At 41.8% G+C, this 18,223-nt stretch overlaps 2 protein-coding genes across 6 annotated transcripts in view; one reads left to right on the forward strand and one right to left on the reverse strand.

Annotated features, from left to right (window-relative positions):
- The window catches only part of tbc1d15 (TBC1 domain family, member 15), a 30,887-nt gene extending 19,495 nt beyond the window's left edge, over positions 1-11,392 (reverse strand). For all 5 annotated transcript variants that reach the window (XR_001966708.2, XR_001966710.2, XM_018765787.1 and 2 more), the window contains exons 1-7: positions 11,300-11,392; positions 9,822-9,920; positions 9,040-9,114; positions 8,302-8,443; positions 6,464-6,668; positions 1,271-1,373; positions 614-811 (exon numbers count right to left, since the gene is read on the reverse strand). Coding sequence is in view for 3 of the 5 variants with exons in the window: in XM_018765787.1 (XP_018621303.1) it covers positions 614-811; positions 1,271-1,373; positions 6,464-6,668; positions 8,302-8,443; positions 9,040-9,114; positions 9,822-9,920; positions 11,300-11,323 (846 nt within the window). In the remaining 2 variants the exon portion in view is untranslated. The remainder of the gene's footprint in view (positions 1-613; positions 812-1,270; positions 1,374-6,463; positions 6,669-8,301; positions 8,444-9,039; positions 9,115-9,821; positions 9,921-11,299) is intronic.
- The window catches only part of ttll1 (tubulin tyrosine ligase-like family, member 1), a 917,975-nt gene that overhangs the window by 132,673 nt on the left and 767,079 nt on the right, over positions 1-18,223 (forward strand). The window lies entirely within an intron of this gene.

Below are 18,223 nucleotides of genomic sequence, written 5' to 3' on the forward strand. Positions count from 1 at the left end.
CCATGTCCATTTTTGGAACAGGCCAAGTTGGCTGTAACGAACCCAATATTTTCGAGTTATACAGAACACATGAGACAATGGGGCTGACCGACAGAGCCGTCTCTGCCACTGATCTCAAGTGACAGGTTGTGTCTGACTTCAGAAAATGGCTGGGCCAGCTGACACCGTATCAGGGGTAGAAATATCAGCTTGCAAGCTGTAGTTTGGTGTAACACCTCAGTGCAGACACAGACTTTCATATATAGGGCAGCATCACAGTAAATGCAGTAACAAGTGGCCTGGGATCTGGGCGTCTTCATAGTGTCATGACACAGTAGTAAAGTTCTCAACATTTTTTCACAACAGCGTAAAGACACCTCAAGTTGCCTCTGGAATCAGTCTCAACCAGTCAAATTAAACAGCGAGACAGTCATTCCTACAAGATTAGACAATGGATAAGTTTCCAACTAAGGTGAAGATGATGAAAAATAATTTTGTGCAGTCTGAAATAACAGGGATGTATACTGAAGTGCACTCCATGAGTAACTGGAAGGAGCGATACATGAGAAACCTGCACTGAGAACTCAGGAATACCTGAAAGGCAGTGAATGTGGATGTTCTCAGCTGTACTCACCCTGGTAATGACCTCAAACCCAGGCTCCTCCTGCTGGTTGACCTCGAGGCCAGGGATAACCTCGCTCAAAAGGTCAGCCACCTCCTCTGCTGGCCGCTGCTGATGCAGCAGCTCAGGCCCACGGAAGGCATCAAAGATGTAGTTGGTGACTTTAGAAAAGCCACCCAAAGTTGTTGTGTATGGGTCATTCTTAAATTTCTGTAAAACATGAGATTGAAGAGGATCATGTCAAGCATACCTTGGATCATGTATTCAGTTCAGCTACAGATCATAGATGTCACAATGTATGCAATGTTCTGTGACAATTCCAATTGCTCAGCCAAATGAGTTTAGCCCCCCCCCCCAGGTAAGACTACTTCAGCTATATTAAAGGCTAGGGGTTCCATGAAAAATATTCTGCTTTAAATTTTACTCTCAGCTGTATGTCACTTTTGAGAAAAGGCTGTGAAAAAGACAAATATAAGCTGTTACAGAGATCAGAAAGGAAATTTAAAGCATGTTTTTCACATAGCTCAATAAAACACTACTTACCTTGCACATAGTTTTTCTTTAAGCTGGGCACAAGTTTCCAGCAAAATGTCTACAAGTGAAATTATCAGTATGTGGGGAACAAATTCCCTCTGATAAATAACCTCGAGGCAGAGAAGCAGTACCTACTTGCACAAGCCCAAATGTGGCATCATCCAACAGATTCTCAAAGGACTGTGAGAGGGCTTTGTTCTGGCTGCTGACTATTAGGCAAGACTCATCGTTGGGAGACCTGAAGAGGGAAGGAGAGCTGGAGATAAAGAACAGCTCCTCACCTGATCTCAGTTTTGGGAGTAAAATCAGGCTCTGAAATTTTCTTGTAACTCGAATGGGTACATCTTGAGGTTTGGCTGTACTGAAAAAGTTTTATGCAATATTAATTTGCCGACTGACAACACTGAAGGTATCATGTGTGCTGACTAATGAACAGAATACTGTGGCCCACCAACTTCCTGAGTATACTGTACATGCTTATTGTTCCAGCAAGAGCAAATCACCTTCCACTACAAGCTACAGCCATGACCATTGTTGCAAGACCTCACAATGTTACACCCTATTATTTACGACAGACTAAAGAAAGCAAAGCTCACTGCTGCACAGGTCACAACTAACACAATTAGGGGTCCATATTTTCACAACACTGTACATAATGTCCTAGGACACATTGATTTATCCCCCCACTCTACTCTTGAGAGTCACTTTAGAGTGAATCTCAAAAAGCATATGCCGCAATGCTGATTCTTAATGTGGCTTATAGTTCTCATTCTGTGCTTTTAAGTGATACCACATCTGGTGGTAGGGCATCAGCTACTTCCTAGAAATAAATCAAAAGTACCTTTTTGCTGCATCTCAGGAGGATATATCACAAGGATGAAAACTGAACTGCATTCTTACCAAGATTTTCTCTTTCACACATACATACATACACCCACCCTGCTGTATTGTACAGTGGCTGCATTCAACTGCTTTCTTTTTACAGAAATTCAGCAATACTGGGGAGTCCCAAGACTCTTGTTTCTGCAACCCTGATTTCCTGGTTTTCCCAAGCTCTTTAGAATGGTTTGAGTACCTTGCCCTAGGCCATTTTAATTAACTGCAGCAGTATGTTGTATTCAATAACACTGGACTGGATCTAATTAAACAAAAGCCAGAAGCCTTCACAGACCAAGAAAATAAAAACTTTGTCCAGCTAAGCTATTTTAATAATGGTATAATTGAAGAAAAATCATTTGCTGTATTTTAATTGCTACATAGTTATTCAGCTAAACTTTTACAGGCTAGGACTAATAAATATTAAAATAAAGAATTTTGCATGACAAATATGAAGTGTAAGATGAAGCTGCAAAAGAAGGGACCAGTGCAAAAAATAAGATATAAAAGGGGGTAAAAGTCAGAACTGGAGATGCAGCAGTAGCAAATTCATCCCCATCCACATTCAGTCCATTATACAATTTGTTTTTGACAGGACCGACACCATAAATATCAGTTGACATGTAACATGGTCATTGTTAGCATCTTTCTATAAGGAGGAAAAAAAAAAAAAATCCATTACCTTAGAACCATTCAAATGACTAACTATAAAACTATGGCCAAGAAAAAAAAACTGTTCAACTGGAAAATAAAATCTGCAAAAGTTTGAACAAGAAACCTAAGAGCAACTAACAGATTGTTTTAAACAGTCTGCCAAATGAGCACTACCATTTAGCTGAATGCCATCTATCTAAATAATCAATCCTACTATCCCCACATAAGTTGACACTCCACTATACATCTTAGAAGCTTATTTAATACATTTCAAAACCTTAAAAAATCTTTATTATTTAGAAGTAACTTCTAAACGATTTTGTGCCATGGTCATTATGTCACAACATCCTGAATGTCATCCATCGCAAAAGCTTCAGCTAAATAAATAAGAAATTTTATTAAATGATCAATGAATTTGTAACTGTCAGCATTTTGACAACTCTGAAATTGATATCAACACTGGATTTTTGACTGCAAAACCTTGTTTCTCCTAACTGATATGAAATGACAACTGTCATATCAAAGTAACAGTTTCGTTCAACATTAAGTCCCCTCACCCCCAGGTAAATGTTACCCCAACTGTCTACCTCTACACTGACTGGCACACAGCACTACCAAAAATGCAAGGAAGAGGAAGAGAGCACATCTTTGAGAGCTACACTAAACGCAAACCTGCCATTTTCTGGTACAATCGATGCAGTGCCTGGGACTTGGGAAAGGTTAATCGCATAAACAAGCCTGTGTAATGGGAGCCCAGCTGTGAAAGAGCAAGCGTGGGCAGCTGAGATGCAACCAGCCGACTTTAAATTCCAATGGCAGCTGAGACATCCACAGAGATCCATGCCAACTCACTTAATCCAAACATTTTAATTATGAAAGGAGGAGATGAATACTGTACTAATACTACCCTACCCCTGGGATGGCAGCATGGTGTTAGGTGAAGCAAAGAGGATTGATCTGCATATAATATTTCCACCTGAAACAAAGCAGTCTTGCTTCTTGTATGTGAAACCAGAGGAATTGCACTTAACTGAGGGTAGGAACAACATCCTATCCAGGGACAGATATCAGCACATTGATGATCTGAAAACAAACTGAACTTGCAGTTCAATAACCCTGTAATTCCTCACACACGTGGCCAAAAATGATACTTGCAATCGATTACATGATTTACTACAGCTACTGCGAAGAGGGTTCCAAAGCATTTGGATCAGCTGAAGTGAAGTTTTGCTTTTCGACTGTCGCTTGGGACAAGGCATGCACACATCAGTGCGATACACACGTGTTTGAATGCCTGTCCCACAGCACCTGTGCCCATAGGACTCCATCTTCATTCCAGTCCAGATGGCATTCAAACATCCAGCAGATATCCATATGCTAATACAAAGAGTACACAGCAGTTCACGACTAAGTATATATTTATTTAAAAAAAAAAAAAAAAAAAAAAAAAAGCCTACTCTATAAATACACTTTTAACCATGTCTACTCAAAGGCTTAATGCATTATAACAGAGGAAACAGGCTTCTCGGCTGGGCTGTGCAATGTATTCATCAACGTGAGCATCTGCTATTCTGCTCTAATTGTTAGAGTGCCAAAAGCTTTTGTGCTGCAAAAGTAGGAACACCTGCACTTGTCACAACTGAAAATAAAATTATAATCAAAATATTCATTCCATCTGAAGGTAACAGTGGAAACTTGAGACTTTGACACTAATAAATTGTGGAAGAAGCAGATGTTCGAAGAGCTGGAGTACAATACCGCCATCTGCAGGAGATGAGCGGTATAACCATCACCCTCAAACGCGCAAACACAGTCATAGCCAGCATACAGCCATTCAAGTTATTCTGCTCTAACAAGAGTTAGAGACTCCTGCTTTGGCTTACAAAACATTCCTTTACATTTGTGAAAAGGAAACTTCTATTTTGCGCACCTAACAACTGATGCAGTGAGACGTTTACATTGATTTAGCTCAAGTTCACGTTGCACACGATAATTACCTTTAATTGCCTATTAAAAATAAGTTGCTGTACATACAACAATTTGTAATAAATTGGCACTACTTTGTGATGAGCATCAAAACATTATGCATCTACTGCGTTTTGTTGGAGTAGGACAAAAGACTTCCTTTTTTTCCCCCAGTCGGACTGAACAACAAACATCCACACCTGCCCAAAATCAGAGCAGCTGGGTATGAAGAAGCCGCACCTGAGCACACCGGTTGCGGAATCTCATTTGAGAAACCCGTCTCTCCAGCGCTCTCGAGTGAACCCGTGACAACCTACCCGTCAAGTCCTTCGTTCTCCACAATTCCTCGTTCCTGCTCCCGACACTTGCGTCGCCTCCTCGACCACGACATCGGATTCTCCCCGAGACCCACGTTCGCGCATCGACCGACCCGCACCTGTCCCCGACCGCGAATCTCGCCCGCTCCCCCGTGTACCGACAACCATCCCGCAACTGGGTCCACACACCTACCTCAGTCGCCTGCCTGCTCAGTATGACAAAAACCACATTGCTGTCTCCTGTGTGTTACTGTGGTCGGCTTTAATTTTGTTTTTACCCTCTTAACCATGGCACCAAAGCGTAAATGTGATGCAAGTGATGATGCATCCAAGAAAACAATCACAATTGAAACTAAAGCGGAAATAAAGTGATCGGAATAAAGGTGAAACACTAACAAATATTGAAAAAGTGAACATTAGAGTTAAATTTTTTTTTTTTTTATACCTACACACACATTCTTGCTCTCCTCCTCCCTCTCCAATACAAATACTGTAGTAACATTATCTCCATGTCTCTCTCCATTATAAATACAGTAGTTACATTTATCATTACATTGTATTATTACTGTATTCTTATATTAAAGATGTTTTAGTGTATCCAGAAGACTTTCTTTAATTTTTGTTATGCATAGAAAGGTACATGATATACTATATACTAAGAAACATTTGACTGACACTAGATATGAACTGCACTTAACTGTTCCATCCATCCATCGTCAACAACTGCCTGTCCTGAGTGGGGCTGCGGCAAGCCAGAACCCTACCTGACAACATCGGGGCGCGAGGCTGAAATGGGAGGGGACACACCCTGGACGGGCTGCCAGTCTGCTGCAAGGCACCCTAAGCGGGGCTCGAACACCAGACCCACTACACAGTGGGCACAGGCCAAACCAGCTGTGCCACACCCGATTGCTGCCTAACTGTTCCGACTTGCGTAAAAATTTGACTTAGATTTAGGAACGGAACTCAAACTGTATTTTCTATGAAATGTACATTGCTTTGGAGAAAAGCATCTGCTAAATGAATAAATGTAACTCATTTGTAATCCAGGAACAGCCTATAAATACAAGTTGTCTTGCATGAAGTTGATACTAGACACATTGCACTAAACTGCAGACAATTATTTACCCATCTACAGTAAATATCAGAGCAGTGTAACTTACATACACAATACCAGCAACTTGGAGTCACCAATCCACCTGAAACATGTCTTTGGATTTTGGGAGGAAACTGGAGCACCACACACTTTCGGATGCCATCTGAGATCACCTCTCAGAACAAAAATGTAGAGTGTGACAGTGGAACGAGGCAGCACGTCAGAAATTCCAGCATTCCTGGATGCTGTAAATACTAGTTAAACCATTAAACTTGGCAAAGAGGCTGGAAGCACACAGGGCGTTCAGAAAGTGGACCGAAAAGTACCAACTGCTAAAACCACTTCAACATTAGAGCAAACCACCCTTCAAATCTAAGCCTGGTAAGCTTTCAATTAGGAGGCCACATTACTGGAACATACTGGACGAGGTGCACGAATCTTCGAAGGGCATCCAGGAAGGCTTCACTCCCCCCCTGGTGGAAATGCAGAGCAGGCATGCCAGAGTCCTCCCTAAGGCGAAAAACCAGGCGAGACCAGCCTTCTGTCTTCACCATGATAGACTTGAGCTCCCCCACATTGAAGGAAAAGGCTCCCTTACTCCGCTCATGTCCAGTGCTTGAGAGACCTGGAGATGAAGGAGAGAAACAAATATGTCAGTCAGAACCCCCTATTCTAGCCCTATTGCATTACATTCCCTTTACACTTAAGATGAGAGAAGCCATACTCATTTGTTTGGTGGTTTTTTTTTTTTTTTAATATTGGGAAGGAGAAACCCTAAGCCCACAATAGCCGATGGTACTCATTAACAGCTGCTTACCAGATTTCAGTCTGCACATATACAGTTTGTATACTCAAAAACAAGAAAACCATTTCCACCTCCAATACACACTAAAGCTTACAGGAAGTTTGACCCAGTTTGAACTCAGACAGATACCAGACAAGGACAGCCAACAAGGGGATAACATGACTGTTTCAGTACATTTAGACCCAGGATGCTTTTTCAGCAGTTAATAAGCCACCATAGTCCTGCAGTAGTGGAATGGCGGGTGCTGAGGGTTTAAGATTGATCCTGACGCTGACGAACTTAGACATGGCACATACCATACCAAAGCATAAGCATTCCACGATTCCAATGGGGGTTACAGGTGTGAGACTCTCAGTAGGTTTTCTTAACTACAAGTGACAAAGCTGCAGAGCCAAACGTCATTTTCAATACATGGACAAAAGCCTAACCCTGTTTCATTCATCCAGGCTGACATTTAAAGTACCTGGAGCAAGTGGGCAATGCAAGGGCTGATTAATATATAGTGTCCATTGGAGATTGATTGTGGGCCATTTTCACAGAGGACAAACCCAGGCAATTAGTCTTTTTCCTGCATCAATTAGCCATGTGTCACTGCAGTAATATCCTCCACTATTCACAGGGAGGACACAGCAGTTTTTGAATTCAAGTTGCATAGACACTACAAGGCCTCTAAACTCATCTTTGCCTTGATGGAATTTGCTTGGAATAGCTAATAGCAGAGCTCATGGAATTTTCCACTTCCATCGATAACACGCATATACGCGGTATTCTGTGGTTATTTCATAAAGCAAAACAAAACTATTCTGACGTTGGCAAGTTAGTTCTTCACAGCCATACTATGGAGACTGACACTTCATTATTGGCTTATCTGGAGTAGCCCTCATCTTAGGTCCTTCTAAATGTACTCTTCACCTTAAGGGTGTCAACTCACACCACAGGGCAGCAGGTAGCATGACAGCTAACAGCAACTTCTTATTTTATGAGAATGGGACTCTGAAGTACCAGAGATATTACTTGTTACAAAAAAATAATTCTCTAGAGCAGTCAATATCATTGAACCCCCCAAATATTTGCAGACTGACTAAATTCAAGCCATTGTTACGAGAAAAGGGAAGCTTCTCCAGTCTCAGCCGGTCAGCTTTAAACTCAGCGAGGCTGAAAGTAAACACTCCAATAATAAACAGACAACCTAGCATTGACCATCTATGTCACATCAGTCAGGCCAGTTCACCTGTAAAAAACCAAATACCTGAACAGGGAAGAGCCATTTCCTCAAGGTCTGAATTTACAGAACTACTCCATACAAAAAAAACCATCTGGTGGTTCTAAAACTGCTTGAACATCTAACTGAAAGGCAATAGAAAATTTCAAAGCAGTGCCTTGAAAATCAGGTAGCTCTTTCCTGGACATTCCAATATACAAAGACTTGTCACATCCAGACTGCAATGCCAACCTTCACCACTGGTAGACTGCTTCCTCTTGAAGGAGACTGTGTTGAGCATGTCCCATTCAGTCTCGTAGCTCAGCTGATGCTCCACTAGTCGGTGGCCTCGGTCTCCTGTACACTGGGTCCACTCCATGACTGAGCTGGAATCCTATGGCCACAGGTCAGTCACTCTTCAGTAAAGTAGCAAGACATTAAAGTCACCATACTGAAGAGAAGCTCACAGCAGGAAGTATGCCTTAAGGTACCAGATGGCATTATGCTGAAGGACAGGGACTTTTAACCTCAAGGCTGCTAGTTCTGATCCCAGGTTTAGGGATGTACCTTTGAGCAGGCAGTTAACTACTCCAGAATATGCATGAAAAATATTTCTTTATAATAAGACTCAGAAAAGGGCAAGATACGGACACAATGCAAACAAATCAACCAATAATTAAACTGATGTGTCTTGGTGTTGCTATAAAGTAACATCAAAATGTAAAAACCACTTGATCACAAAAACTGAGCCTGGCTGGGGACAACCAGCAACTTAGAAACACTGAAATTAAGTCACACACACTGGCCACTGAAAGGAAACTGTCCTCCTCCTGCTTTCAGAAGAGGCTGTAAAAGTCACAATTCACTTGCGCTACACCCCCCGCCCCCACCGAAATATGGTGAAAGTAGTTCATTTTTATGGAACTGAAAATGAGAGCATCTCTTCTCATCTCAAACAAGTATTAAAGGCTTGTAATAGATCAAGCAAACCTTGCCAGCACACAGCATGTTGGATGGATCTACTGTGTCCTCCATGGGTTTATATTCCACCAATATGTCACCATCCTGAGAAAAGAAACAATATGGTTAAAGCATTTCTCTGTATACATACTTCAACAGTCTTGTGTGACATGTCAAAACAGAAGGAACTCTGCACTTTCAATGACAAACTTTGCATTATGTAAACGACATAAACATACTGCTGTTAAAGTCAGATCCCTGACAGCAGTGAAAAGTACGTATTTTTAAAATATTCATTCTGTTTTTATATCGAATTTAAGAATCATAAATGCTACATTTACTGTTGAACAAGTTTAGTAGTTTAAAAGATTTATATTGAACTCAACAGTTACATCTTTACTGTACCATCTGCTGTGATTTTCTATATTTGTCAGTCTGGTCAAGACTACGCCAAGTAAATGAAAAGTTGTGCTCCAATACATTTGTTTCTTTGTCTAAAGCTCTTTATCCGTTTGCTCGAAAACAAAACATACAATTCATAGTACACACAAACATACATGATACACAACGCAAGGAAAAGAATCAGACACCACATTAGTTACATACATACTTTATATATAGACAATTAACTTCCTGTCTGTTCATGACAAGAGGCAAGAACATAAATTTATGCCACACGTTTGGTGCTCTTTAAAGTACAGCAAACTGCAACATTTCATCATGGATGCTCTGCTCACTAACTGGTGGCTCTGTAAACAGAAATTGTCTCCATTTGGTCAATTTGCTCTCACTAACACAAGTTTAAAATATACCTTGTCTAAGATGCGCAGCAGTCCGGCTGTAAGGGAATCTTGGTCCTCAGCGCTTTCCGTACTCGAATGTATAAAAATTCCCTCCTGCTCAAATATGACCTGGGGGTGAAGGAGATCAAAACTTAAAACAAATCGGTTACACTTCTGTTCTGACACCTATTACATATGTAATATATATTACATAGCCAGGGCAGCACTGTCTGCAGGCAACGACCTCAGCGCTGCCATCATCTTCAGATGTAAAGGTTCCAGCTTTAAAACAGAATTGTACTGTGCTATTTCACACTTTTCGTAAAGATATACATAGCAAAATATTAATGGAAAAAGGTGAAATGCTGCAATGTGGAACGAAACATTAATATATTTCAACTGTATCTTATGCGTGCATTGATTGCATATGATGAATCTTAATCCTGTTACTGAGAGCGCAGGAACAGGAGGCAACAACACATCTAGAGCTGTAGACACATACGAATAGCGAAAAAGATGATTAGCAGTGCAGCACTAAGTTCGAGAACTCCTAAAACAATTTCTATACCAAGTGGGTAAAAACACACATCGTTGGGAAGGTTCGGTGTTTACTTAAAAATGGGTCAGAAGAGCGACCGTTACTGCAGCGAAACGACGGTCACGAGGGGAGGGGTACAGGTCACAGGTCACACAGGGGCGCGAGACGCGCGCGCATCGAGTCTCGCACGAGAAGTGACCCGACAGGACAGTTTGTCTCGTCTCCTCTCCTCTCTCCCCTCACGCGCTCGTCGTCGCGGCGCTTCATTTTAGGCCCAGAGCTCCCGGGTCGCCAAACATTGCGTTCGTCCGCACTCACTGTGCACTGAATACCTCCACGCACTTCCTTCTTATTCTTTTCTCCTGATTTATTCAAACAAGAGAAAAGTTGTGCTAGTCGGATAGTAAAGTTCGCGTTAACATCATACGAAAAGTCGAGGCAGGTCCGCCGGTTTCGAATAAGCCTCACGAGCGCCTTGCGCGCCATTATAACACTTTACTTTGTATTCATGTACATACATACGTGTGCGCCTGCAGTTCGGACAACAAGTTGAGCGTTATGTCGTTTAACTCTGACGTTACTGTGTTATCGGGCGTGAAGCGGCACTAAAAAAGGCAACATGTCAGCAACGTAAAAAAACATCTATTTAAGAACATATTTCCACACCTACTAATCTCTTGGTTACACGGCAGGCGTGATACAAAACAGCCACGTTATATTGTCTTTTCACTGCCTGTTTTCGTGGCATTTTACACACTACACGGCGGCAACATGATGATGCGAACTGGAAACGGGAACTGTTGCTCGGACAGACCCACAAAAAAGGAAGAAAAAAAACCAAACAAAGCGACTTTTCAGCCGTCCTCAACGGCGCTATTGTGTAAACGGCTATTTCCGATCCTATCAGCCGCAGTAACACTCGGAACCCTGGCGCGCGGCACCCCCCTAAACGACTATATTTGATCGGTACCTTGTTGGCCACACGAGACGCCATGTCGCCCGCCGCTGTTTACGATGACGTAGCACTGCTCACGTGCCTTTCAGTCCCACCTCTCTGTGTCGTTGAACTCGACGGCTTTTTCCGCGTGGCCACGCTTCACGCGCAGGCGCACAAACGTCAAACTGCTCTTAAAGGAAAGTGCCTCATTTTCTTGACGGAAGTGGCAATTACAAAGTAATTAATCATGGTTAAAATTTAATAAATTGGTGTAAGATTTGATTTGTCTCGTTTTCAAGACTGAAATTGAAGTTAATAGGGACGAGAGACCTCTCGCATTTATTTCAGCCGCAACGCGATTCATTTTTTACAGTTAACGTTTGGATTGCGAAAGAATCACTTCGGATTTCTGTCTTACGCCACCTTTTGTTTTTTTTTTTTAAATTTTAATTTTTTCCCCCATTTACTGGGTTTACCAAGTATTGCGGGGTTTTAAATCTTAAAATGTCACGAGAGAATATCATCATCATGCTCATCTGTCAGTGATCTGTAAAATAGAATATCGTCTCTTCTGTCCGTAAACTAAATGTCACGAACAGCACTGGCTCAATAATGAAGAATGTGTCGTCTTTTAGAAGAAAAAGAAATTGTACGTTTTTAACTTATTTCACTTGGAAATTTCTATAACTTCTATGACATAGGGAGGGGTGGAACTTGGGGGGGTCGCGCCGTACGACTGTAATGGACACTTATAATGTTGGTCGTATAGTTAAGAGAACTTTTACACAAGTTATGAGTTAAGCAGAAAGTGAAGTCAAGTTCAGTGATTCTTGAGATGCTGATATTTGAAGGCTTGTCGCCAATGATGTGTTCAGTTACATTGTATAAAGTGACCTGGCAATGTCTTTTGTGCCACAGTGCAAAGTCACCTTTGCAGGCTTTGAAACAATTTAATTGAGGCCAAAGAACACTTTCTTGTAGGTTCTGTTCTCTCACTATTGAAATGTCAAGGCAGTTGTGGTGAAGCATCGAAACATAACTCACAGGTGCTGTCTAGCAGAAAGTGAAGTATCACCAGAGGGTTTTTATGGACACATGCCAGTCACATAATGAAGGGTTCACACCAGGGTAAAGGGACACCAGTACTCTGGTAATTTTGTCACTCATTACATGAAAATTTAAATAAGCAAGACCAACTAGGTGATAGATTATTTTGAGTAACCAATGTTGTAAAATTGGGGTAAAAGGTAGTGGTGGTTCAAGCTGCTGTTTTCTACTTGAAGGTCCCAGGTTCCAATCCCCCTCCTATCGAAGTACCTTTAAGTACCCAAAGTGCTCCACTAAAAGTGACCCAGACATATCACTGGGTAAATCATTGTAGTTGAGTCCTCTCTGCAACGTCTGGTGCTTCAGGCGATGGTAAGGGATCTCCACCTGACTCTGTCTGCTGCTGCTCTGGGGACTGTCTCGAGAGTCAGTTCTTTACTCTTCAGCTCCCTCTTGACTGTTCTACACCAGGTCTCTGTGGGTCTCCCCCCGGTTTCTTTTCCCCTGGGATGTCCAGCATAGTGCTATTCTATTTAAAGAGCTGGGTGACATGCAGCAAATATGTCCCAACCATCTCCAAACATCTTGAAGTGTCTCTGCAATGGTGCCCATCCCTGTCCTGTTCTTGAGATTTTTGTTAGAGATGGTGTTTGACCAGAAGATCTTGAGGATACGCTGCAGGCACTTGGTCGGGTATACCTCAAGTTTCCGGTTAATAGGGACAATAATCTTCCAGCACTCTGATCCATACAGGAGGGTGTTGAGGACATTGCTTTTGAAAATTCTAATCTTTGTGTGGTCTCTAAGGCCTGTGGATCTCCAGATGGACTTAAGCATGGGAAAGGCTTGGTTGGCTTTGCTGATTCTGGTGTTGATTTCTCTGTCACAGTCGCCATCTGTTGTTACCTTGCTGCCCAAATAGACAAATTCCTGCATGTTCTCTAGTGGCCTGCTGTTCACTGTGACTGGTGTACTATTCGTGGCATTCTTCCTCATGACCTGCATCTTCCTGGTGCTCACCTTGAGTCCAATGGTGCTGGCTATCTCGCTGAGGCTCTCTGTTTTCTGCTAGAGGTCCTGGTGCCTGCTTGACAGGAGCACCAGGTCATCTGCATAGTCTAGGTCCTCCAAGACTGAGGTAAGGGTCCATTGTATGCCCTGTCACTTTCCCTGGGTGACACAAGAAACCAGTCAATTGCCAAGGAGAACAACTGTGGTGACAGGATACAGCCCTGTTTGACTCCAGTGTCCACCTTGAATGGCTTTGTCAGTTTGTTGTTGTGGATGACCCGGTACTCCACGTTCCCACAGAGGTGCTGGATAATGTTGCCCAGTTTCAATAGGAATGCCATTGTGTTGCAGGATCTTCCAAAGTGTCCAGGACATGGTGCAGGCAGTCAAATGTCTTTTCAAAGTCCACAAACACCACATAGAGCAGACTGTTCCATTCATGAGACTGCTCAAGGATCTGTTGGAGGACAAACATGTGGTTGATGCAGGATCTCCCCTTCTTGAAACCAGCTTGTTCTTGGCATAGTATGGCGTCCACTGCTGCGATGCATTGAAGGATGATGTAAGTCATCATTGTATACACACACACACACACACACACACACACACACACACACACACACTTTCTGAACCACTTGTCCCATACAGGGTTGCGGGGAACCGGAGCCTACCCGGCAACAGAGGGCGTAAGGCCGGAGGGGGAGGGGACACACCCAGGACAGGACACCAGTCCATCGCAAGGCACCCCAAATGGGACTCGAACCCCAGACCCACCGGAGAGCAGGACCCACCGCACCCCCCTGTCATCATTGTAAGTACCTTGAAATTGTACATCTCTTTACTACAACACTATACTGGCCCCCTGAGCAGCACCTTGCAAAGAGGAGGATCTTGTTGTACAGCTTTTGGGCTCATTGAACTCAAAATGGTTCACCCTGGATATAAATACTGATTATTTGTTGGCTTCCCCAGTATAAATCTTTCTAATGTGCCTCCTTCTAGCAACATGTTCCTAAACCCTAGAATGGGTCTTTTGCATCCCATGGTGTTGTACTATGATTTTACTGAAGCTATGTAAGAATGAAGCTGAAACCAAACACAGGTGCTTCAGAGGCATCTGTGATTCATGGGACAAAACCATATATGAACCATTGTGTTTCCCAGAGAGTCTCCTCTTCTCCCTTTAATCTTCTCACTGGAATAAGAAACCAGAGTGGAGAAGAATCTAGAGAGGACTCTTCTATCCAGTTCAGAGAGTAGTTGCTGTTCTCTACTCTTTGCTCTGTTCAAGTGTCAGGAAATTTTCAAAACACAAAAAGTCATTTCTGTGAAGTTAGTTTTAAAGCACCATGTGAGATGGTTTAGAAATTTTCAACATTTCAGTTCCTGCTGTGCAAGGACTGAATGGTGTGCAGTTGTTGAACCTTAAAATAATGTACCTCCCCTAAATGACTCTTGGCCTGTTTATGGTATTTATAGACGGAGTGTTTATCTTTCTGAAAATTCTCCATTGTGGAAAACAAAACATCAGTAATACAGTGTTTATTAACTCTGTTTCTTTCTGAAACAAAAGTATTGTTATTCATCCTGGCTCCCCCACCCTACTTTAAAATTGTTGTTTATACTGTACGTATTTAGTCTGATGAAAAAAAATTGACAGCTCTATAAAGTGCCTTGCAAAAGTCATACTCTTGAAAGTATCAACATTTCCTGGATTACAAATTATACTTAAACATATGTTTCCAATCACTATTTTTATTGTGAACTCATATGCTCTAACACTAAATTTTTAGTCAAAATAAGTTATTTGTTTTCATGTATTTTAAAGAAAACATGCTGAACTCATAATTTTTGTCACAACAGAAAAATTGCTTTCAAAACTAGTATTATTTACAGTATTTGAATGTGTGGACAATAGATGAGTGGTGGCTAAACAGCAACACCCAGTGGGAAGATGATTAAAATGCGTTACAACAAAGCTTGTCCTGTAGTTGGAATGAATGTTGCATCTTTCATGTACAGTATACTGTTCAAAAACACAGCAGTTAAGAGTTGAGGTACAGAACAAAAACAGGACACCTTATGGCCTGAAGTAACTGGGTTTAAATATCTGTGTAAATGCACATCAATGAGTTGTCTGGTGAGGTGAGGTCTCCCACAGCCTGGACTGATCAATAGATAGGTTATATAAGATACTTCAATGTCATTGTGCAATACAATGAAATTTTGTGTGGCAGCCCTCAGTAAACAGTGGTCACAATCTAAAAATTAAAGCTTAATTTTCTGATTTGTTCATCTGTTAAATCCTGTTAAAAACATCATGTAATGCTATAGTGAATTAGAATAAATGCTGTTATAGCAAATTTTTATTTTCATCAATACAGCAGGGTCTCACGGTTTGTCCATCCTGGCAACAACATGTGAGATGTGATATAAAATAGATGACAGTCTATTTTTTTATTATTTATTAACATGAAGCAGCATGAAGCCTGTTTTAAAAAGGCTGAAAATATTAAAAAAATGAAATTGAAATAAAAAACTCATCTTCATAACCTCTTGTTCAGTGTGTTGTGTTTTTCGGGACCATATCGAATCAAACAGTGGAGAACAGAAAAGAAGTGTCTCATGGTAAACTTTGAAAAAACTGGCCTACCCACTCCCACTACCCCCTCCGCCGAAGTACCACTTAATTGCTGTTCTATGAGTGCATTTTGCTGCCCCTATTGGCAGAAAGCACAAGTACAGGTCATTTTCCCTCTGCTTGGGAAATTATATGAAATACAATAGCGAAATATAAGAAAATATAATTAAGAACATATTAATAACTGGGAAATGTTTGCTTCTTTGAAAATTCCTAACTGTGGTAGTAGGAAGGTACAAGTGCATTTGCCTATCAGATGTGTCTTGAAAGAGGTAACAACAGATACGTTAGTCCTGTGGACTGTATTTCAGAAACTTACTCATTCACTTGTATTTTCTTCACAAAATTTCATTTTTAAAATCTCATTTATTTGTTTATTTAGCTAGCTAGTAAGCATCTGGAGCTATATGTTGCCTTACTTTTTTTGGTGATATGTAACTCATTTGGCAGGCTTCACATGATGTCATGCAAGAGTGTGGCTAGTGTAAGAATGCAGACACTAGGGTGTGTGAGCAATGAAGGCAGGTGCCTTGCAGCCAGGTGCAGCAACAATGTGTCAGCTGACTACTGCACATCTTTCCCACCAAACAGGTATGATGAGATTGCTGGATACATTTATTTGCTGTCCCTGAGATGTGATCACCATTAAAAACATTGATGTAGTTATCTTTGTACTGATTATTCATTATTGTGGCAGTGGGAGTTGTACATTATACATCAGCCAAATAGGCTGATGCCTGCTTCCATCAGCTTTCTTCTTGGAGGGCCGTTGCTGTTCTGCGGGTCTCTCCATCCACTAATAAAAGTAACGTGGCGCTTGGGACATTGGTGCCAATCGTATCTGACCTGCAGGAATGACCAGGCTCATCATGTGGTCGCTTTTACAGTACATCTGGTGGCACTTTAAACAGACTACAAAGAAAAAAAGATGACTCATGCAAAGACACTCATGATGCAGAAGTGATACGGAGAATGTTGCATGTTTCAACAAAGGCACGGAGAGAAACATGGAATGGTAGCTGGTTTAATGAAGACAGCGAAGCTGGCAATGTAAGGCACAGAAGAAAGCAAATCCAGTCCCACATTTAAATAAGGAGCCCAGAATGGAAATGTCATGCTTGAAATAATGTTTTAAAAATATAATATAGATGCCAAATACAATATTGTATTTATTGTGCTCCTTGTGTGCCCGGGGTTTTATGTACTTTTATATTTGTCAAGGTACAAATATAAATGTACATTGTCTCGACAGCAGAAAATGTTCAGTTTTATGGGGGAGAAGAGGATCTTTCCAATATGACTTTTACTACTGATGAACAGGCCCCCACCAGCTGGGGGAGCATTTGGCAGCAACCCCGTTGTTTTCCATCTTCCGGTTCCAGCTACGGTGGGGGTCACTCTCAAACCTGCAATCCTGAAGCCAAGACCATAGTGCCATGTGCTCAACCATCTTCTCACTAGTCCCCACATCCATCAAAGCATCTTGTTGTGGTTCTCTTCTGTATTCACCTTTATTTGGAGGTGCGGGGCCCAATGTTCACATCATAAGAAATGATTATAGAATCATACACACACTGGCAGTCTTTGTTTCCCGCAATAAAAAGTACACTTCAAAGGGACAGCTCCTAAAATACTCATTGACAATACGGCTAAACAACAGCACACACTGTGCCAAATTCTGCATCTATTGCCGTTTTAACTAGATTTGGCTTCAAGCATTTTCATTCTGACCCCAATGTTAAATGTTGTTTCCTTGGAAACATTGAAAATGAGCTCACTGCAAGTCAGCTACAGTATCCAAAAATAAAAATTGTATTACAGTTGTCCACAGAATCACTTAAACATGCAAGATTTTGATAACAAAGACAGCGAAAACAGTTCGGACTGTTGTACAAACCGTGTCCCATGTTTCTGAAGGGAAGCGGCAGATGGAATAACAATGAGTGTGAAAAAGCCTTCCTGGATGAATAACGATCGACTGGAAACACATCTTTCTGCAGGATATAAATCACACTTTGAGGAGCTGACACTTCGAGCCGCACAAGACGACGACGAGAGCGACGCAGAAATCAGACAGCAATCGCACACAAGTTAACCAAGTCCAAAGCGGAATCCGTAGAGTGCCGGTCAAAAGTTTGAGTACACTGGGGCACCCTGGCTAGTACTTGCACGGGAAGAACGGGACAGAGGAGTGGAAACAAGGAAAGGCCCTAAATCCGTGGGACCTGCAGCAGAAGCATTGAGACGACCTGTGGGCT

The sequence above is a fragment of the Scleropages formosus genome, chromosome 5, assembly GCF_900964775.1.
Source record: "Scleropages formosus chromosome 5, fSclFor1.1, whole genome shotgun sequence".
Lineage (NCBI taxonomy): Eukaryota > Metazoa > Chordata > Actinopteri > Osteoglossiformes > Osteoglossidae > Scleropages > Scleropages formosus.